Source organism: Wickerhamomyces ciferrii, contig 00080, assembly GCF_000313485.1.
Source record: "Wickerhamomyces ciferrii WGS project CAIF00000000 data, strain NRRL Y-1031 F-60-10, contig 00080, whole genome shotgun sequence".
NCBI lineage: Eukaryota > Fungi > Ascomycota > Saccharomycetes > Phaffomycetales > Wickerhamomycetaceae > Hansenula > Hansenula ciferrii.
In genome coordinates, this window is record NW_011887660.1 from 73,847 (window position 1) to 95,915 (window position 22,069).

General features: G+C 29.0%; 12 protein-coding genes across 12 annotated transcripts; 5 read left to right on the forward strand and 7 right to left on the reverse strand.

The window, feature by feature from the left end:
- Positions 1 to 122: 122 nt before the first annotated feature.
- BN7_3034 (FAD-binding oxidoreductase) lies at positions 123 to 1,871 on the forward strand (the record flags this gene model as incomplete). Its single annotated transcript, XM_011276367.1, has 1 exon — positions 123 to 1,871. One exon carries the CDS (start codon positions 123 to 125, stop codon positions 1,869 to 1,871), a length of 1,749 nt encoding a protein of 582 aa, XP_011274669.1.
- A 117-nt stretch (positions 1,872 to 1,988) lies between these two features.
- Positions 1,989 to 3,161, reverse strand: BN7_3035 (FTR1 family protein; the record flags this gene model as incomplete). Its single annotated transcript, XM_011276368.1, has 1 exon — positions 1,989 to 3,161. One exon carries the CDS (start codon positions 3,159 to 3,161, stop codon positions 1,989 to 1,991), a length of 1,173 nt encoding a protein of 390 aa, XP_011274670.1.
- Positions 3,162 to 4,358: 1,197 nt separating this feature from the next.
- Positions 4,359 to 5,510, reverse strand: BN7_3036 (FTR1 family protein; the record flags this gene model as incomplete). Its single annotated transcript, XM_011276369.1, has 1 exon — positions 4,359 to 5,510. One exon carries the CDS (start codon positions 5,508 to 5,510, stop codon positions 4,359 to 4,361), a length of 1,152 nt encoding a protein of 383 aa, XP_011274671.1.
- A 2,606-nt stretch (positions 5,511 to 8,116) lies between these two features.
- BN7_3037 (Tetratricopeptide repeat protein) lies at positions 8,117 to 8,986 on the reverse strand (the record flags this gene model as incomplete). Its single annotated transcript, XM_011276370.1, has 1 exon — positions 8,117 to 8,986. One exon carries the CDS (start codon positions 8,984 to 8,986, stop codon positions 8,117 to 8,119), a length of 870 nt encoding a protein of 289 aa, XP_011274672.1.
- Positions 8,987 to 9,530: 544 nt separating this feature from the next.
- On the forward strand, positions 9,531 to 11,087 carry BN7_3038 (Vesicular inhibitory amino acid transporter; the record flags this gene model as incomplete). The annotated part of the gene is made up of 1 exon (XM_011276371.1): positions 9,531 to 11,087. The coding sequence occupies one exon, from the start codon at positions 9,531 to 9,533 to the stop codon at positions 11,085 to 11,087; it is 1,557 nt and encodes a 518-aa protein (XP_011274673.1).
- Positions 11,088 to 11,220: 133 nt separating this feature from the next.
- REC8 (Rec8p) lies at positions 11,221 to 13,119 on the forward strand (the record flags this gene model as incomplete). The annotated part of the gene is made up of 1 exon (XM_011276372.1): positions 11,221 to 13,119. The coding sequence occupies one exon, from the start codon at positions 11,221 to 11,223 to the stop codon at positions 13,117 to 13,119; it is 1,899 nt and encodes a 632-aa protein (XP_011274674.1).
- Positions 13,120 to 13,475: 356 nt separating this feature from the next.
- LSP1 (lipid-binding protein LSP1) lies at positions 13,476 to 14,429 on the reverse strand (the record flags this gene model as incomplete). The annotated part of the gene is made up of 1 exon (XM_011276373.1): positions 13,476 to 14,429. The coding sequence occupies one exon, from the start codon at positions 14,427 to 14,429 to the stop codon at positions 13,476 to 13,478; it is 954 nt and encodes a 317-aa protein (XP_011274675.1).
- Positions 14,430 to 14,615: 186 nt separating this feature from the next.
- HAT1 (histone acetyltransferase catalytic subunit HAT1) lies at positions 14,616 to 15,776 on the reverse strand (the record flags this gene model as incomplete). The annotated part of the gene is made up of 1 exon (XM_011276374.1): positions 14,616 to 15,776. The coding sequence occupies one exon, from the start codon at positions 15,774 to 15,776 to the stop codon at positions 14,616 to 14,618; it is 1,161 nt and encodes a 386-aa protein (XP_011274676.1).
- Positions 15,777 to 16,034: 258 nt separating this feature from the next.
- SNF8 (ESCRT-II subunit protein SNF8) lies at positions 16,035 to 18,107 on the reverse strand (the record flags this gene model as incomplete). Its single annotated transcript, XM_011276375.1, has 2 exons — positions 16,035 to 16,717; positions 16,997 to 18,107. The coding sequence occupies 2 exons, from the start codon at positions 18,105 to 18,107 to the stop codon at positions 16,035 to 16,037; spliced, it is 1,794 nt and encodes a 597-aa protein (XP_011274677.1).
- A 531-nt stretch (positions 18,108 to 18,638) lies between these two features.
- ULA1 (Ula1p) lies at positions 18,639 to 20,171 on the forward strand (the record flags this gene model as incomplete). Its single annotated transcript, XM_011276376.1, has 1 exon — positions 18,639 to 20,171. One exon carries the CDS (start codon positions 18,639 to 18,641, stop codon positions 20,169 to 20,171), a length of 1,533 nt encoding a protein of 510 aa, XP_011274678.1.
- Positions 20,172 to 20,439: 268 nt separating this feature from the next.
- BN7_3044 (uncharacterized protein) lies at positions 20,440 to 21,402 on the forward strand (the record flags this gene model as incomplete). Its single annotated transcript, XM_011276377.1, has 1 exon — positions 20,440 to 21,402. One exon carries the CDS (start codon positions 20,440 to 20,442, stop codon positions 21,400 to 21,402), a length of 963 nt encoding a protein of 320 aa, XP_011274679.1.
- Positions 21,403 to 21,461: 59 nt separating this feature from the next.
- BN7_3045 (type II 3-dehydroquinate dehydratase) lies at positions 21,462 to 21,914 on the reverse strand (the record flags this gene model as incomplete). The annotated part of the gene is made up of 1 exon (XM_011276378.1): positions 21,462 to 21,914. The coding sequence occupies one exon, from the start codon at positions 21,912 to 21,914 to the stop codon at positions 21,462 to 21,464; it is 453 nt and encodes a 150-aa protein (XP_011274680.1).
- Positions 21,915 to 22,069: the final 155 nt, after the last annotated feature.

Here is a 22,069-nt window from a genome sequence, read left to right on the forward strand (position 1 = left end):
TAAATGCGACTGTTGGGATTCGAATGGGATATTTGATCGAGATCTTGAATTTTAAATTAAGCGCTGAAGAATTAAATCACTTTCCATTTGAATCAATTACAAGATATTCAAAAGACAGGATAATGGCATGGCGGTTTGGTGCTAGGATAGGTAGACTAAGACCAATAAAGTATGGACTAGGCAGTGGTCTTGGTGGTGGTTTTGGTGCTAGAAGATTGATACAAACAGAGTCTAAACAAGTTGGTTCAAGTTCTGGTTCTGCTGGTAAGAAACAAAATAAGAATAACAATGGTCTTTTGATAACTGTTGGTGTTGCTACAGGTTCAATCTTTGGTTTTTATTTCGCAATGAAACAAACATTAGCAAACCCACCTGAATTTATATTCCCACATTCTTCTAAAACTGATTTAAATGATATTCCATCACCAAATTATGCAAATTATATTGAATTTCAATTAGCTAAAGAAAAATTCATTGAAATATTAGGTCAAGATTCTGTTTCTGAATTAGAAAATGATATTGAAACTCATACAAAGAATAATTATACTCTTCATGAACCAAAACCTCATGAAAAACCTCAATTAATTCTTTATCCAACCTCAACTGAACAAGTTTCAGATATAATGAAAATTGCACATGATTATCAAACTCCAATAATCCCATTTTGTGGAGGTACTTCAATTGAAGGTCAATATATATCATCAAGACAACCATGCGTGATCATTGACCTATCTAAAATAAATCAAATTAAACATTTTAATAAATCTGATCTTGATATCACGGTTGGTGCTGGGACAAGTTGGTTAGATATTAATGAATACTTGGATGAATATGGTTTAATGCTTGGTCCTGATCCTGCACCTGGTGCTTTAATTGGTGGTATGATTGGTACTTCATGTTCAGGGACAAATGCAATGAGATATGGTACTATGAAAGAATCTGTTATTAATTTAACAGTAGTATTAGCTGATGGTTCAATAATTAAAACTAAACAACGTGCTAAAAAAACTTCAAATGGTTATAATTTAACAAACTTATTTATTGGATCTGAGGGAACTTTGGGGATTGTTACTGAAGCTACATTAAAATTACATATTAAACCAAAATTTGAAACTATTGCAGTTGTTAGTTTTAATTCTATATTAGATGCAACAAATGCTGTAACTCAATTAATATCTGAAGGTGTTCAATTAAATGCAGTGGAATTATTAGATGAAAGAATGATGTCATGTATAAATTTCTCTAAACAAACTTCCAAAGTTTGGGATGAAAAACCAACATTATTTTTCAAAATTGGTTCAAATAATTCCAAGATCCTAAATGAATTAATTAAAGATGTTCAAAAAATTAGTAAAAACCATAATTATTATAAATTTCAATTTGCTAAAAATGAATCACAACAACAAGAATTATGGAGTGCAAGAAAATCAATTTTTTGGTCATCAATTGATTATGGTCGTTCACAAATTTCTCCAAATGTAAAAATTTGGTCAACTGATGTTGCAGTACCTATATCAAATCTATCATCAATGATTGAAGAAACTATTAAAGACACAAAAGAAACAGGTTTATATACAACCATAGTGGGTCATGTTGGTGATGGAAATTTCCATTGTTTAGTAATGTATGATGAAAAAGATGTTGATAAAGCAATGAGTTTAGTTAATAGAATTACTGAAAGAAGTATAAAATTTGAAGGTACTGTTAGTGGTGAACATGGTATTGGAATGTCTAAAAGATCTCATTTAGAAAAAGAATTAGGTATTGAAACTATTCAAGTTATGAGAAAATTAAAGTTAAGTTTAGATCCTCTTCGAATTTTAAATCCTGATAAAATTTTTAAAATTGATCCAAAAGATAATCATGATTAATAAGACCTTTTATTTATAATTATATTTATTACAATTTAGATTCAAATACAAATTCAAATATATATATATACATATAAACATTATATTATTATTATTAGTGGTATATTAAACATAAATCTATTTAGCTGGAACACCAGAATGTTGAACTTCTTCAACAGGACCATCATGGACAGTTTCCAATCCACCTTCTTGGTTGAATCTAATATCTTGAGCTTTTCTAAACAATTCTTCACGTTCAGCATCAGTTAATTCATTTTTCTTTTTGTTTTTAATCCAATACATTGGGTTTAAATGTCTTAAACCTAAGTTTTTGCAGAATGGTAAATGGCCAGTTTTTTCTTCATATAACATTAATAAAACAACAATGATCAAAACTAACCAATATAAGTTATAAGCTAAAACTGAACCAATATAACCAGTATTTTGCCATCCTAATAATGAATTGAAAATATCCCAACCATTATCTAATTCTGGATTACAACAGTTAACATGATAAACAGCTTTTGAAATATCATAAGAACCATTACCATCACCAGATTCTGATGCATCACCACCAGTTTGTTTATTAAATGTATTACTTTCAAAATACCAAACACCTCTTGAAAATAAACCAGCTGCAATTAAATACATAATACAAGTTGAAATAACTAAGAAAACTTGCATAGATGAATATGATGTACCATAGTATAATAAGACACCTGCAGCTGAACCGGCAATTAACCCAACAACAACTGGTAATGGATATGAAGAAGCTTTAGCACCTTGTGTGGTGATACCTGCACCAGCAACGAAAACAACAGCTTCTAAACCTTCTCTTAATGTTGTGAAAGCAGGTAATAAAAACATGGAATATTTTTTAGTTAAATAACCAATTTTAAAACGATCAACTTTTCTTTCTGGAACTTCAACTAATGATTTAGCAATTTTAACTCTCCATTTAGCTTGCATTTTATTAACTCTTAACATTGCAATACCCATAAATGAAATCATAACAGTGGCAATCATACAGAAAATACCTTCCCATAAATCTTCTGCACCACCGAAAATATCATTTTGTAAACCATAGTAAGCACCAATGAACCCACCACCAATAGCTAAACAAATGAAAACACCAACAAAAGCACCAATCCAAACTTGTAATCTTAACTTCTTGTATAATTTTGGATCATGATCACCAATAGCTTGTTTCAAAAAGGATAATAAAACTGAAATAACAACAACAGCTTCTAAACATTCTCTTAAAACAACGAAAAACACTGCAACGTTGAAAACTTTTGATGAAGAACCCATCTTGAAACGTCTATACTGTTATATTTAGGGGGTATATGTCAAAAATATATAACACCAGTTCAAGATGACTTAGAGATACAAACCTTGATGGAATAGATTGGGAAATAATATGGAGGATCTTCTCGTGTATTTATATATTTAATTCCCAAACGGTGCGTACCATCATCGGGTGAATTCTTTTTTGATGCAGTTGTCTCTTATTTTCCTTTTTACGTTAAAGGCCTTTTTTTTTTTTCGAAATTAGTGCAGATTAATCAGATTATGCATACATATGGATGAAAAAACTTTTCCCGATTTTAACAATTGGAAAGATTTAGAAGATAGGTATAACTGATACATCAGATTTATACGTATGAGACCTGGAAGAGAATAGATGAATCTTTAATTAAGACAATTATAGCTTTGGATTCGACTAAAAGTTGCTTAGAACTGTTCTTTACTTGTGTGAATGTTCATTGAATCTGTAGGGTATCAACTGTTTAGCTTAAAGCTTTAACTCTGATTGATCAGTTCGATGAAAGTTTAAATACAACACTTTGGAAAATCGGGCTTATAATGGCACCTCTTGAGTCTTGAGTCTTGAGCTCCAACTTCCTTCCCAGTTCCCAGGGAATTCCAGCTTATGACTTTGTCCCATAAGTTAGCTGACCTGGAGTCAAATGGACAGTCTATGTCTTGACAATTCCTTGATTTCCGATATTTGAAATTTCTGTCCTTCGTCCTTAGAGGACATTGAACAGCCATTCATCAACGATGAGCAAGACAAACCCCTATTGCATCATTGTTTACCTTTATGATATCTTTACATCAATTATTGAACTCTCATATATCTCTATCATCAATTTATGGAATTATCAACACTTTTGTGTCAAAATATTTACTCTATATCTATACTTATATAAGAACTCTTGGCTTTTGAAACAATGACGCGCCGCTGATTGGGGCAATTTCCTAAACGGGTATTTTAATTGAGTTTTACGTCTCTTGGCGGTCGACGCTTCTCGGAAAAAATTCATATAGACTCGAGTTTAGAGTCAAGAATCAAAATCGTATCGTATATAACTCATAATATTATAAGTCAGAATAAGAGGTATATCTAGATGGTACTACATATTCATTCATATTACTTTATTAATATATTAATTTCATATATAGTGTATGTACAACTTCATTAAAAAACACATTACGGTATCAACTTTATTTAGAAGCTGGAACAGTTTCTTGAACTTGACTGATTTCACCATCTTGGTTGAATCTAATATCTTGAGCTTTTCTAAATAATTCTTCACGTTCAGCATCAGTTAATTCATTTTTCTTTTTGTTTTTGATCCAATATAATGGGTTTAAGTGTCTTAAACCTAAGTTCTTGCAGAATGGTAAATGACCAGTTTTTTCTTCAAATAACATTAATAAGATCACAATGATCAAGACTAACCAATATAAGTTATAAGCTAAGACTGAACCAATGTAACCAGTGTTTTGCCATCCTAATAATGAGTTGAAAACATCCCAACCATTATCTAATTCTGGATTACAACAGTTAACATGGTAAACAGCTTTGGAAATATCATAAGAACCATTACCATCACCAGATTCTGAGGCATCACCACCAGTGGCTTTGTTGAAAGTATTAGTTTCAAAATACCAAACACCTCTTGAGAACAAACCAGCAGCAATCAAATAAAGGATACAAGTGGAAATAACCAAGAAAACTTGTAATGATGAATATGAAACACCGTAATATAATAAAACACCAACTAAACAACCAGCAAGTAAACCAATAACAACTGGTAATGGATATGATGAAGCTTTAGAACCTTGAGTGGTAACACCTGCACCGGCAACGAAAACAACAGCTTCTAAACCTTCTCTTAATGTGGTAACAAATGGTAATAAGAACATGGAATATTTCTTAGCTAAGTAACCTAATTTGAAACGATCTCTTTTTCTTTCAGGAACTTCAACTAAGGATTTTGCGATTTTAACTCTCCATTTAGCTTGCATTTTGTTAATTCTTAACATGGCAATACCCATGAATGAAATCATAACAGTTGCAATCATACAGAAAACACCTTCCCAAATATCTTCAGAATTACCAAAAATATCATTTTCTAAACCATAATAAGCACCAATGAAACCACCACCAATGACTAAACAGATAAAGACACCAGCAAAAGCACCAATCCAAACTTGTTTTCTTAATTTTTTATATAATGCTGGATCATTATCACCAATGGCTTGTTTTAAGAAAGATAATAAAACTGAAATAACAATAACAGCTTCTAAACATTCTCTAAAGACAACGAAGAAAACTGCAACGTTAAAGACTTTTTTAGTTGCGTTAGCCATCTTGTCAAAAGTTGGTGATCAATTAAACGGTCTTCAATAGTTAAAAGACCCAATATATTGATTAAGATTATCAAAATGATGAAATCTATATCTTTTATATAATTATGGGAGATGAAAAAAAAACCCTTTAGAGTCCATATGTATGAAAGAAAAAAAAAAATTAAGCTTCTGATGGTGTAGATTAGGAAAAAGTCTTGGTAAAAATCTGTATAGATATGTCCATTGGAATTTGGTATATATGTCTTTTTGTCAGGCTCTACGAAAAATCAGTGACATGTCCCGAGATTTCGCGGTCAATGGCTTCATTTTGTCCTGAACATATGTCCTTTGTCCTCTTGTCAGTCTGATTGATCAGATAACTTAAATCTAAATGGTGCGTATGTCCAAACACCCTGCAACTTACTGTCTTTTGGGATGCATATTCTAGAACCAATCATGGCTTGTTTTCAGTGGTTGTATGCGCTCCCAGTCAGGACATATGCCTCAATTGGGTTAAGAATTAAAAAATTAAGCTTATTTTACCATCTTTCCTTTCAATTTTCTAGGCTTGAAGAGTTTTGAAAGTAAGGAACAGTATTCATATTTCAATTTATGTTATAATTCACTCACTACTATATGATTTGTGCCGACAAAGATTCTTTGCCAAACCTAATTGTTTAAGAAAGATGTCAAATTCAAGCTCAAAAGTCTTGAAGTATATACTACAACGGTGATCAGTCATTTTAAAGCTTAAACGTTAACTACGTAACTACTAGTCTACTAGTAAAAGGACAAATGATTAAGGATCGTAGTCTGTACTCTTCATCGTTGTTCATGCTGTTTGAACTTTTACGACCGGGAAAGGGTGTAAACTTTAGAGAGTTACTCGGGGGGACAAGTTTAAATAAACAAATTATCACCCCATGCGGAAGTGTAATTGGAAAAATCATGCTGCTCGAATTTCATCGATCGGTTCCTTTTTCTTTTTAACTAACAATTTCGAGTTGAAATAAAGTTGAACACATGATACCCTTTGAGACAAAATTATGGTCAAGTTGACTTAAAGTTCATGATGATGTGTTACATGAATTTCGAACTCTTTTGATTGTTCAGCTTCATAACTCACATCTAACTGATTCCAAAGATAATCAACCGATTCAACGACCCAACGTCGCCCAATCTGAATGCCTGTTGTCCTATGTCCAGTGTCCGACCAATAAACGCCTGTCGTTTGATTTCCAAAAAAGCTTAAGTTTTCAAAATCGGGCTTAAAATAAATGGACAATGCAGCCATTTTACTTACCAATATAATTATATAGCCAATTAGAAAAGTTAAAACTTCTTTAAACGTATACTACTCGCCTTTAAACAATGCAAAAATTCCTAATTTAAACTTGGTTGTACGGATATTTACGTAAAAAGTACGTTAAATTGAATATCAAAAAGATCAAACCCTGAATATCTTTTTAAAAGTATGCTCATTATCATCTTCGTTATTGGCTACATCTGTCCTTCACATAGATATTCGAGACAATAGTAATGTAACTCGGTTCCAAAGCTTTATATGAAGAAAACAGATTCCTAGAGGTTAATAATAACGCGTGATCAGAATGTACTATGATCTATGAATACGTATAGCACTAAAGTCCTTATACTCTAGCTTATGCCTTGTACTTATGAACTTGACTAAATTAATAAAATATGATGAAGTATATACAGAATTGTAGTATACGTACACTCGTTATAACGAATCACGATCCACGAAGTATATATTTCGAGTCTCGCAAGATGCTCATGTATGAACATTGCACAAGTAGCATAGAAATGGTTTATGGATCTTCTTTACTTTATGCAAACTCATACCTGAATGGGGTTTGCAAAGTTATCAAAAAAATCAACAGTTAATTATCCGATCAGATTAAATCGATTGAAAATATTACGAGGAGATTTATGAACTGTAGTTCATAAGTCATTAAACCAATATATTATAGCTGCCGTATTTAGAGTCATATGTTCTATGTACCATAGTCTAATTATTCAGATTGCAACTATACATCAACGTGTAACTAGTAGTTTGTAATCTATCATAATTATGAGGTATACGCTAGCTTTCAGGTGACTTTATAGCAATTGATTTTGATCCCATGCATCATTTTAAAACCTTTAGAATATTCAGTCTTTACCAATGTATCACTAATTTGACCAACAATAATCATTCATCAAGAAAACCAATATCAATGAATATTCATGATCACTTCTAAATTTAAAACCCCTTAACAATTCTGAATCTTGATAAATGATAATCATTTCTGTGACCTGTCCATTCGTATTTCAGTATCTTTTTTTTAAGTAAGACTCATCAACGCAAATCAATGTTGAATTTTCTGCATTCTTAGAATGTGGTAAAGAAAAAAATCAAATAAGAATAATGATATAGCAATTATATGAAGTATCTTTTTGACAGGACATTCACATAAGGAAAAGTTTCAATGACCACAATGATTGATTGATTTGCTAATTAGCTCTTCAATCAACGTCTGCTCATTTGATCTCATTAATGAAACACATGGCAATTTAGTGAATCTTCAGTCACATTCACCTATCCATGACAAAACTTTGATTCCCAATCACAAAACATTTGAAGGATTAAGAACACCAGTCATATGTGTTTCACCTAATGAAGGAAATTCTTGATCTGATAATGATGAATTTGAAGAACTTGGTATAAAATTTTTCTTATTCTTAGCTCTTTGAGCCCATTGACTTTTTTGTAAGACTTCACGATGATGAATTGATTTATCTTCCAATATTTCATATTTTAATCTTTCTAAAGTTGATAAATGTTTGGAAATTTCAACTTCATTTGTATAATCATCATCAATAATTGATTTACTAAATTTAACTAAAATTTGAGATAATTTGGAAAGAATATGATTATTATAAACTAATTTTTCAAAAATTTCAAATTCTTCACGTTGATATTCTTCAATTTGTTTATTAATTCTTTGGAAATTTTTAAATTTAAATTCATCATTTTTAGATTTTGTATCACGTATATCCCACATAACTTTATCTATAGCTTGTTGATATTCTTGAGAAAATTCATCAAGTTCTTGATTATATTTCAATTTTTGATTTAAAATTTCTTTTAATTTAGCATTTTGTTGTAATAATTGAGCCTGTGTCTCATCATCACCTTCATAATCATCTTCATTCTTTCCTATTGAATCAATTTTTTGCTCTTTTTGATTTTCTTCATTTGTAACAATTGGTTCATAAGTATCATCAAACTGCTTAATGAAAAGATTCAACTTATTAATCACCTCTGAATGATCAGTATGACCTTTATTCAATTGATTAATTAATCCATCAACTTCACCAACAATAGAATTCTTTAATTGCTTGTTCTCGTTCGAAATTGATTGTAGTTCCGCAACAGCTTTATTGAAAGGTTCTAAGCTCTCAGATTGTAAGATGTAATTCTCTGGTAGTGACATATTCCACTTTACTATTCCCAATTGGTTAAAGCTGTGTGTTTGCCCTTATAATAGCACTTTAATTTTCAACTTTTGTCACAATAAAAATTCCCTTTGTTTACGTTTCCCAAAATTCGCGAGAATTCTAAACATATTTGATGTGCAACTGATTAAGAATTTGGTGATAAAGTGATCTAATCTTTGGGAATTTGAAATCATTGAAATGGCTAAATATACTTTTAGCTATAATGACATTATACTTCTACTTTTTCTTTCAAATTTTCCATTAATATTGGTCGAATTCAAGTGTTTTTTTGTATGGAAAATCTGTCAAATTCCATAGTGTCGAGAATTTTTTTGATGTACATGATTTAGTGGGACGAAAACATTCGATTAAACTTGAAAAGTTTTCTTTAAGGTCAAACGAGTGTTCAAGCCTTTCATTAATATAACCCATCATTCAAGTGGTATTTGAGTATCTTCATAAGCTGCCATACCATCATCTTCCTTGCTCATAAATCTTTCAAACCTACACTCATTAGCAATTAAAGAACCACTATCAATCATGTCATCACCACCATCAAATCAACAAAATGAAGGTAGAAGGCGTTCTTCTTTTTATAATTCATTCCAAGAAGTATTAAATGCAGGTGGTAAGAATTCAATAAACAATTTTGCTTCATCATATTCACGTTCTGCAAATTTTCTTAATGCTGATTTTGATTATTCACAACGACCATCAAAATTAACCTTAGGTACATCAGACGATGCACAATTAGATGAAGAATCTGCTTTGATTGATGAAGATAGTCCAAGTACTTATACCGGTGTCGATGATGATCATTTAGACCCTAACCAACCACTACATCAACATCAACATAATTATGGAGCTATAATGGATGAAGAAAACATTAGTATTAGAGAAGAGGTATTGTTAAAGTCCGGTAATAGTACAGCACCACAAACTATATTCAATGGTATAAATACATTAATTGGTATTGGTATCTTGACATTACCTTTAGGTTTACATTATGCTGGATGGATATTAGGCTCAATCATCTTGTTAAGTTGTGCAATTTCTTCACAAATTACTGCTAAAATTTTATCTGAATGTTTGAAAAAAAATCCAAAAATGAAAACTTATGGTGATATTGCACAGTATTCATATGGTAGAATTGCTTATCTAGTTGTTGTATCAACTTTCACAATTGATTTATTATTTGCTGGTATTTCAATGATTATTTTATTTGCAGATTCATTTAATGTCTTAACTGGTATTAAAACTGTTTATTTTAAAATTTTAATTTCCATTATGTTTTTCCTATTAAGTTTTGTTAACTTAAGTATATTATCATCATTAAGTCTTGTTGGTATTATATGTACTTCATTAATTGTTTGTGTTGTTTTCTTTTGTGGATTTATCAAAGCTCATGCACCAGGTTCATTATTAGAAATTTCATCAACTTCATTATGGCCAATGGATTTAAAACATTTATTATTAAGTTTAGGTATATTCATGTCACCATTTGGTGGACATGCAATTTTCCCAGAATTATATAAAGATATGAAATCACCACAAAAATATAAAAAATCATGTAATGTTATATTTTCATTTACTTGGTTTGTTGATTATGTTATGGCAAGTTTAGGTTATTTAATGTTTGGTCAAATAATTACAGATCAAGTTACTAAATCAATCATGCTTACTGAAGGTTATCCAAAATGGATTGGACTTGTTATTTGTACATTAATGGGATTATTACCAATTTCAAAAGGTCCATTAATTACACGTCCAATTATCACAATGACTGATCAGTTAACTTTAGATTTATCATTACACCCAAAGAAATCAAATCATGAATTTGTCATTAAATTTATTAATCGTTTTGTTGTTACATTGATTTTCCTAATCACTTCTTTAATTTTCACAGATTTTGGTAGAATTATGTCATTTTTAGGTAGTGCAATTTGTTTTTCAATTTGTATTATTTATCCATTAGCATTTTATTTGAAATTATATCATGATGAACTTTCAAATTTACAGAAAACAATTTCATATATTGGTATAATCATTGCCTTGATATTTGCAGTCTCTGGTACAATTGCTGTTGTTTTTGCCTAATTGGGAAGTCAAGGAAAAGACTATGGGTATAAAAGATTTATAGAAATTTATTTTCAATTTAAGAAAGAATTCATTGAATTCAATTTTGCCACCAACATGAACTACTTCAATTTCATCAACTTCATCATCAACAATGTTTGTCAATCAAGATCTGCTTTTAGCTGAACATTCTGGAGTTGCAACGGTTTGGCTTTTATCAACTTTAGGAAACAAAACCAGTTATAAAAAGATTTCTAAAAGAGAAATCCAATCAGTTTCGATTCCTCAAACTTGTGATGTTATCAAGAACCCACCAAATCCAATGGCACTTCGACTCACTTCCAATTTGTTGTATGGAGTCGCGTTGATCTATAAACAAAAGACGGATTATTTAAACAATGATGCTTCTTTGATCAAAACAAAGATCCAACGTGATTTGTTCAGTCAAAACAATTCCAATAATAATGTTTCGATGAAGGAACCGCGTTATATCATTTTACCAACAGATTTGAATAGATCTAATCAGGGCGGTAATGGTAATAATCAAGTGTTGTTAAATGATGATCCATTGTTTAATATTCAAGGTGATCTTTTACCAAATTTAGAAGAATTAGATTTCATTGATGGGATCAAAACTACTCAAGTTGTGAATTCCAATCAACAGAAGAATGAAATTAGAAAAGATGATTTAGAAAATAATACTGTTTCAGTGATTTTATCAAATATTACAAATTCAACAGATGAAGAACAATTGTTTACTAGGAACGTGAATCAAGATGATTTATTAGATACTCAAAATCCAGAATTTGCATTCGATGAAGAAGGTATGCTTTTAGATTTACATGGTGATACAACAACTGGTACTGGTGCTGGTGCTGGTGGTGCAATTCCTGATAGTGATCTTATCCCTGTGAATGATGATATTGATCTTGGATTTGATTTTGATTTTGGTGGTGCTGGAGGTGAAGAACCATTACAAGGTGGATTAATAACTCCGAATAATGAAGTTGTTCCAAATAGAACTGAAAGTACACCATTAGATCAAATTCTTGAAGAAGTTGATCAAGTTGGTCAATTGGAATCACATCCAGAGGAACAACAACAAATGAGAGTACCAAAAATAAGAAAAAAGAGGAAAGCAAAAGGTACAATGGCATCAATTATAATTGATGAACATGTTAGTTTACAAACTGCTGATCTTCGAGGATTTAGAGATAATTATGTTGAAATTATGAAATCTCAAACTAAATCCAAAAAACCAAAATTAGAGTTACCAAATATTAATGAAATTTTAAGTGGAATGTGTTATTTACCTGATTTTGCTAAAAGAAACATTGGAGGTGTTATGTCAACATCTCAAAGATCAAATAATCAAGATTTCATTAGAAGAGGTAGATCACCAACTCGTCAAAGAAGAGAAGAAGGAGAAGATGATGATTTTGTTGATGGATTGATGAGAAATGCTAGAAGATCAAGTGAATCTATTGAAGTTGCAAGAAGAAATAATTCAGGTTCAAGACGTCGTGATTCAAGAGATAGTTTATCAAGTTTTAATTTACCTGTATTACAACAAGGTGGTAATCAAAGTATTGTTGGTTCTGGTGGTGATACAACAGAAAATTTTGATCTTGATTTTGATTTTGATTTTGGTGGTGCTGGAGGTGATATTGATGAATTTAACAAGGTTTATCCAAATTCTGAACCAGGATCTGCAACAAGAAAACGTTCATCTTCAATTACAAGGTTCCCAATTGTTCAAGAAGGTGAAGAAGATGAATATCATCATCAAGGACCAATTATAAATCCAAGTCAAATTGATAAAAAAACTTTAAAATTTTTATCATTTATTGAAACAAGATTTGATGAAGATGAAGTTAATGATATGAATTTTGAAAAATTAATGCAATTTGAAACAAATAAATCATTAGTTGTTAAATCATTTTATGAAATTTTACAATTGACAACTTTAAATACAATTAAAATTCATAAAAGACCAACATCAAATAAATTTAAATTACAAACTTCAAAAGATTTTGCTATAACATTATTATGAAAAGGGTCCAAATGTATAAACTAAAATTTAGCTTATCTAATTTGATCTACATTAATACACATAATGTTACATTACAGTGAATACACGTAAATTAATATAACACAAAATTGTATTGAGACTAAAGTATAGCATATACAATTATTTCAATGGATAAAAAAACATTAAACACAAATTGTTTATATAATGAAATTAAGGCCTAAACAGCTTATAATCAAGTATTAAAAAAATTGGTTAAAAGATAGTCAACATATTAGCACATGAGATATACTTTAAAAGATATATAATAATATCAAATTATAAAAGAAGTAGAAAAAAAGATTAGAACTAGAAGAGAAAAATCATCATATAGTCATATCTTAATGAGTTGTAGTGCCAGCAGTTGTTGGTTCAACAACTTCATCAACAACTTCATGTTCTTCAGCCCATTCAGCTTCAGCAGCTTCTTCATCAGCAGGTTCATAAATATCTTCATGAGTTTGATGTAAAGATAAAGAAGGTTTAACAGCAGCAGCATCTAAAGTCCATGAAGCCAATGCATTTTCAGCATCAATAATGATTTGTTTTGAAGCTTCATAACCATCATAAGCTGGTCTTGTTTCACCTGGAGTAACAGCAGCATCATCTAATAATTCTAATAAAGCTTTACCATAACCTGCAATTAAGGCAAATTTTTCAGCTTGTTCTCTAATAGCATCAAATTGATAATTAAATGCAACTTTTAATTTTTCTCTTGTGATGTTTGATAATTGAGCTTCAGCAACTAAAGATTCAGCTTCAGCACGAACTAATTCTTGTTCTAAAACATTAATTTTTGGAGATTGAGGATCTTTATATTTTAAATGAGCAATTTCATCAGTAATTTTTTGTTTACGATCTCTTGAAGGTTGAACAGAAGCTTCAATATTTCTAACACCTTTCAAAGTGATTCTATATTGATCATATTTATCAATGAATTGATCTTCTAATTCACCAATTTCATAAATCAAGACACCTAATTTATCAGTAATATCAGAAACATCATCATCATTATCTTCACCCCATAAGGATAATTGTTTAGCAACTTCTCTTCTTTCTCTAGCGACTAATTCAATTGATCTCAAAACATTTTTTTCTAATTTAATTAAAGCACTTAATTTTCTAGCTAATTCAGGACCAAAATTACCAGCAGTGTTCTTTCTAAATGTAGAAGCAATCCCAGCTTTACCAAAAAATTTAGATTTTGTAGTGGAAGTTGGAGGAGGAGGACTAGCCAATTGAGAAGCAGTTGGAGCTCTTGAGTTTCTTAAAGAATAAGTTCTGTGTAAAGTCATTGTGATCTTTAAATTGATTGAAAAAAGATTCAAGTACAAAAGTTTACAAGGAATAAGGATTCGTTTTTAAATGATTTTGTTTATTTGCTGAAATTTGAAATTCGGATTGTGGTGACTGTTCCCGATTAGGAAGTGTAATGACATTTCCTAATTCGGACAATGGCGTATAAACTCTTAAATTTTTTTTTAAATTTTTTGCTTTTTCAATGGATTTTGATCAATTTCACGAACTCTTATTGAATCAATTATACGATCATAATCTTGTTTTATTGATTCATAAGCTGTTTGAAGTTTATCATTTCTTATTGCAAGTTCTAGTTCTAATAATCCATCTTTATTTTTTTCATATAGTCTTTTTTTAATGATTAATCTTGCTAATTTAAATTGTTCTGTATATAAATAACCAATTTCTACTAGTTTTTTAAATTGATTTAATTCAATCTTGTATTGTTGTGCATGAATTTGAAACCAATTCAAATCAATTTTTGTTAGTGTAGTTGGTAATGAATTTATAAAACCATCTTCATAAAGTCTTTTAAAATCATTTCTATATCTCAAATCATCAAATTTTTCATTTGGATCTTCAATTGTAATTTCTTTAACTGTTAATTTCCCCATCCAATATGATACAATAGAATTATATAACCATGAACCATGTTGATGTTTTTGATAAGGTGGAAATATAACAAATTGTGAAATTTTATTTCTTGTATAAATTTCATCATTTGAATCAAATTCTTGAGCACCATTGTATTTAAAGTATGAATATGCAGTGGTAAAACCCAATATTTTTTGTGTTTTCTTAGAAACAAGTAAAAATAAATCCCATAATTCATCTGATGTATCAATATAAGAACCTGCTTCAATAAATAATAATACAAATATTTGTAATCTTTTATTCAATTCAATTGATTGAAGATTATCTTGACCATTTTGTTTAAAATTTGTTTTAAATACTTGGAAATCTTCATTCTTAACATTATAATCATTAATTAATTCCCAAGAATCCCTTTTCAATTCTTTTTGTTCTTGAGTAAATGTATCAATCCATTTAGCTTCATCATCAATTATAGTAGAGCTTGGTAAGAACCCCAAGATTTTCTTTTGAATATCATCAACTTCATCATTTAATTTTTCACTATAATTAACTTTTAAAAATGGTAAGAATGTAATACTATCGAAAACAAGATTAATTTTTAAATCTTTATAACCAAAAATTTGTTCAGCATCACCAAAAATTGGATATGTGAATAATGGAGAAAAAGAGATATAACCTTGATCATCAGCTATGGATACTTTGAGTGCTTCATTTGATGAGATAGTCCAAGTTTCTGGATTATAAGACATTTTGGTTGTGTAATGTTTTGTATTTTTATTATCAAGTATAAAATGTCAAACGCGTATAAACTTTTTTTTTACCGTGTAAAAGATCTATATGGAAAAGTCAAAATTCGCGAGTAGTTAACAAGAATTTATACGTAAATTTCAATAAATCGAAAGAACTTTGTTAGTAAAAGATCCTTAAACTAGTAAAATATATCATCATTCATTATTCAGATTTAATCATTATATAAATTTCATCAAAAATTGTAGTTTTCAAGCTTTTCATTCCATCTTATTTATCCATGCTGGATCCCAATATAAAGATTCACCATTATGAATATCTAACCAAAGATACCCATTTGCTATCATTTCATCCAAAATAGTTTGAGATCTATACAATTTCCAACCAAAATTATCTCTTAGGATAGAAACTGAAATATATCCAATATTATTAACAGCTTCTAAAACCATATTTTGATCATTTGTTAATTCAATATTAAAATTCTTTATATAAAATTTTGAACCAATTTGAATTAATTTAAATTCTGGATTTAATTTAGATAATAAATTAACTGATATTTCAACATCTTTAAAAGTTATACCTAGTTCTTGAAAATTTGAAAGGAAATCCTTAACAGGTAATAATCCACCATTAATTTTTTGCATTGAATTACTAAATTCAATAATCCGAACACATAATTCAAAATAAAATTCATTCATTTTGGAATCTGTCTTGTTATATATTTGTAAAGGATCAATCCCTACGGTTTTACAAATTTGAATGAATTCATTTCGAAGTTTTAAATCATGAGATAATTCTTCATTATGTTCTTTTAAAAAATTTAATAAAATTGATTTGAATAATTGTAATTGTGTTGTTAATTCTTTGATTTTTTTATCATATAAAGATTGTCCTAGTTCTGAATATTGTTTGATCTTGTTATCATCAAATGCTGCTAGTCCGACTCTTTTCATAGTTGATCGATGGTTGTTAGTTAGTGTTGTTGTTGGTGTTGCTGGTGTTTCGGGATCTTGTTGAGTATGGCTTTTTTTTTGGATTTTATATAGGTCGGATATTCGCGCCAGTACTAAAAAACAAATGGTATAACCATAAATTGATTAAAATCATGATAATTTGAATATTTATATAATGATAAAGTAATTCATATATACAATAGTACAAGTTATTCCAATATTATTAATTATTAGCTATTATAAGGGGCTTCCTTTCTATACAATAATACATTTTTCATTCTCATATAATTGACTTAATGTCTCTTCAGTAACTTCTTTTTCATTTTGATTTTGCTTTTGTTTAACCTCCTTGGGGAAATTCTCTTTTAAAAACTTCATTAATTCATAATCCAAATTTGCCTCTGTAGCAAACATAACAACTTTATCCCTACATATAGGACATTTTGGTTCATTTCTTCTTTGTAATTTAATCATACATCTAATACAAAAAAAATGATTACATTGTAATCTGATTGGTTTATAAGCAATTGTGAAACAAATGGGACATAGGTAATCATCTAATTGTGGTACTAGTTTAACTATATCTGTTGAAATGACTTGTTCTATAGTTGATGTTGATAAAGATGATTTTTCAAAAACTATCATCTTGTTGAAATTTTTAGAACTGTTTAATAATGTATTTTTATCAAATTTTTTAACAATTTTCCTTATAGCTATTGTATTTAAATTTTCAAATGACAAAAATTTTAATAATTCTAAATTCAAATCATAAAAAGTTTGAAAATATTCAGTATTTTGCTTTGTATGTTTAAATTTTTTTAAAATTTTATTTTCTTTAACATTTGAAACAAATATTTCCAAGTTTTTAGAATTAAATTGTGATTTTAAATCTAATTTATATTCAACATACTTATTAAAAATTTCTCTCCAAAGATACATATCATTTTTATTTTTATTATTCCCATTAGTTAATTTCTTAATTAATATACTTAATTGTTGAATTCTATCCAATATCAATGAACTTTGAATCTTATTAAATTTTAATAATGATAAATATTGTTGATATAAATCTTGAAAAAATAATATATCTGAATGTAAAGTTAACATTTTATCATTTATACTTGAATCATCTCTAGCACCATATTCTTCATCAGCTTTTAAATTAGGTAAAATTTGATGTTTTGGATCTTCTTGGAACGTATAATAATATAACAAATGTTTATCATTTATAACTTCATGAGTTAATCCAACATGATCCATTTCTTCAACAACTTTATTAATTTTTTTCTTTAATAGTTTATAATGAATTGAAGAATCTATCCATTCTTTAGGGATATGATGATCCTCCATAGATTTCTCAAATGTTTTACCAAACTTCATTGTTCACCTAGCTTGTCATATGTTCATCAAGGCCTAGCAGTATCTCTTCTTGTCAACGGTTTTGTTGATCAATGTAAATGTTAAACACAATTGTACTTATATGATAATTTTTTTTCCTGGTAAAAAGCAGCACATTAAAACCCAATTAAAAACGTTTTTTATCAAGGAAAATGCAAATAAATCGTTAATTTTTGATTGTTTTAACACACAATACGTTGCAAATCACGTAAATTTGAATATAACCCTGGTTTTTGGGGGAGTTTTCCAGTAAATTTAAGAATATTCTAAAGTTATTTTATGCTGGTTTGAAAAGTTTATCAGTTATGCAAAGTAAAACGTGGGAAAATTCAGAGACTGAGAAGGGACTCAAATGTGGGACTTTGAAAGACTAGGTTATGTACTGGGACTAGCTTAAGCCTAGTCTTTTTGTTTCGCGAATTTCTTGATTTTAAATTGTTTATTTATTGTTCATTTTATATTCATTTGACACAATTTATTAAGGAACAAGGTGGTAAATCAAAGGTGGTTATAATGACACAGGTTAATAAAGAAGAAAAATATGATAGACAATTGCGTCTTTGGGCAAACAGCGGTCAATCTAGCTTAGAATCTGCTAAAATATTAATAATTCAACCAACTTCAACAACTTCAGAATTATTAAAAAATTTAATCTTACCAGGAATTGGACATTTTACTATTATTGATTATGACTCAAAGATAAATGATGTGGATTTAAGTAATAATTTCTATTTGGGGGATGATGATTTAGGAAAATCGAAAATTGATGTCTTAGCTTCAAATTTACAAGAATTAAACCATGATGTATCTTATTCAATTCAAAAAATTGATCCATCCCAGGGATCCATTGAAGATTTTATTAACGCTCAAAATGATTTATATTGGTCACAGTTTGATCTTGTTATATCAAATTATCAATTAGAATCATTAATCACCAAATTAAATGATTTAAAAATCCCAATAATGATTATAAATTCTATTGGATTTTATGGATTTTTAAGAATTTTCAAATCAACTTTTGAAATTTATGAAACTCATCCACAAAGTTTAATAGATTTAAGAATATTATCAACATGGGATGAATTACAAAATTATTCTGATTCAATAGATTTACATTCCTTAGATATTGAACAACATTCGCAAATCCCTTATTTAATTATTCAATTAAAAGCTGTGGAAAATTGGAGATTAAATCATGATAATCAATTACCAACCACCTCACAAGAGAAAAAACAATTCAAAGAATTAATCAGATCATGGAAAAAAGATCATTATCAATTAAATTTTGATGAAGCAATTGATAATAGTCATAAAATTTTCAATAATGTTAAAATTCCTTCAAACGTAAAAGATATTTTCTCTCATATTGATGAATATTATAATGATTTCAATAAGAGAAGTGTGTTTTGGATCTTGGTTAAAGCTTTGAAAGAATTTGTTGATTTAAATGATGGATTTTTACCATTATCTGGTGAATTACCTGATATGGATTCAACAACTGAAAATTATATTAAATTACAAAACATTTATTTGAAAAAAGCCCAGGAAGATCTGGCTAAATTAAAAGATATTTTAATCAAACTTCGATTAAAATTAGGTAAAGAATCTTTACCAATATCCGATGAAATTTTGAAGAATTTTGCTAAAAATTCAAAATTTTTATATTTTTCCCAAAACTCAAATAAATTAATCCCATTAAACTTTAACAAGATATTTGATGAATCTCATAATAGTTTAATATTATTATCCTTTTTCATAATTGAAAGATTTCAAAAAGATACCAAAAAATTCCCAACTTTACAAAACATAGATGAGTTAATTAAAATTAGTCATGATTTTGTTACAAGTGATGATGATTCATTACATTTAATCCTACATGAATTAGTCAGAAGTGAAGGACAAGAATTAAATAATATTGCTTCATTAATGGGTGGTATTGGTTCACAAGAAGCTATAAAGATTATTACAAAACAATATATTCCTTTAGATAATACATTAATTTATGATGGGATTAATAGTGTTACTGAAAGATGGAAATTGGATTAACTATGATCTACTTGGATTTAGCTATATATTTGGCTATATATCTTTGTATACGACTTGAAATGAAAGAAGTTAATTAACAATATTTTTGGTATCAAATTGAACGTATCTATCACATCGGATAAATGCACCTGTTATAGTATTGAATGTTCATATTTCCGAAACCGTTAAAGGTGAAAAAAAATCAAGATCTCGAGAGACTTGAATAATTTTAAAACTAGACTTATAAAATATACACCTCAATATATCGTCAAGACTATAAACACACATAATGACTATTCCAGAACAGTTCGAATCACCAGATTTCCAAAAATTAAGGGAAACTTCACAAACTTTTTACTTATTTGGTGAACATATTTCAAAATCAAAAGCACCACTTTTACATAATACAACTTTTCAAAGTGTTGGTTTAAATAATTGGGAATATAAATTATATGAAGGTTCAGATTTCCAGAACTTCAATGAGAAATTTTCTAATGAAAACTTGATTGGTAGTGCAATTACTATGCCTAATAAAGTTGAAGGTATTAAAAATGTTGATTTTTTAGATTCTATTGGTAAAGGTTGTGGATCAATAAATACAATTTATACTAAAATTGATCCCCAAAATAATAAAAAGGTTAAAGTTGGTACAAATACTGATACTGTGGGTATCAAAGAAAGTTTTTTACAAAATTATCCAAAAGAAACTGAAATTTTAAGTAAATCACCTGGATTAATTTATGGTGGTGGTGGTGCATGTCGTTCTGCAGTTTTTGCATTATATAATTTATTAAAAGTTCCAAAAATTTATATTATTAATAGATTTGCAGAAGAAGTTGAACAAGTTAAACAATCAATGATTTCTAATGGCTTTAAAGGTGAAATTATTCATGTTTCCACTCCAGAACAAGCTAAAACTTTGGAATTACCAAAATTAGTTGTACTTACTGTACCAAATTTCCCACCTACTACAAAAGAGGAAATTCAAGCAAGATCAACTCTAGATGTTTTCTTGAAACAAGATGAACCTGGTATTGTATTAGAAATGTGTTATCATCCAATAATTGAAACAACTTTATATAATGATTTCTTAAATTCAAATTGGAAAGTTATAAGTGGTGTTGAAGCAATGATTTATCAAGGTATTGCACAACAGATATTATGGACTGGATTTTCAATTGATGAAATACCTACAAAGAGAATCATTGAAAGTTTGTATAAGACTATTAAAGAAGAATCTAAATCTATATAAAAGATTCCTACAATAAATTCAAATCCATATCATTCATTTATCATTGTAAACACCCATCTTCACTTTCTTTCATAATTTAATGCAAATTCAATTGCAGCTTTGTAACCATAAATTGGACCTAATCCACTAATGATAGCAATAGCCTTATCAACCAAATAACTATGATGTCTAAAAGGTTCTCTAGCATGGACATTTGTAATATGTAATTCAACAAAAGGAATATCAACACCTAATATAGCATCTCTCAAGGCAACAGAAGTATGAGTATAAGCACCGGCATTAATAATGATGAATTCAACACCTTGGTCTCTTGCTTCATGGATACGATCAACTAATCCACCTTCGTGATTACTTTGATAGAATTGAATATCAGCATCTGGGGAATGTGATTTAACTTGATCAAGAGCATTTGATTCAATTTGTTTTAGGGTTGTTGTACCGTATTTCTCAGGTTCTCTTGTACCTAATAAGTTCAAATTTGGACCGTGGATTAATAAGATCTTGCTAACCATTGTGATATAAATTATATTAACCAATTCAATAAATTACCTCTTTAAAATCAAGAGAATATAGTATTTCAAGGAAAGTTTCCCAGTATAAATTTCAATGAGTATAATTGATTTTTGTATTGTGTGCTGACTCAGCGATGACGTAACAGCCGCCATTT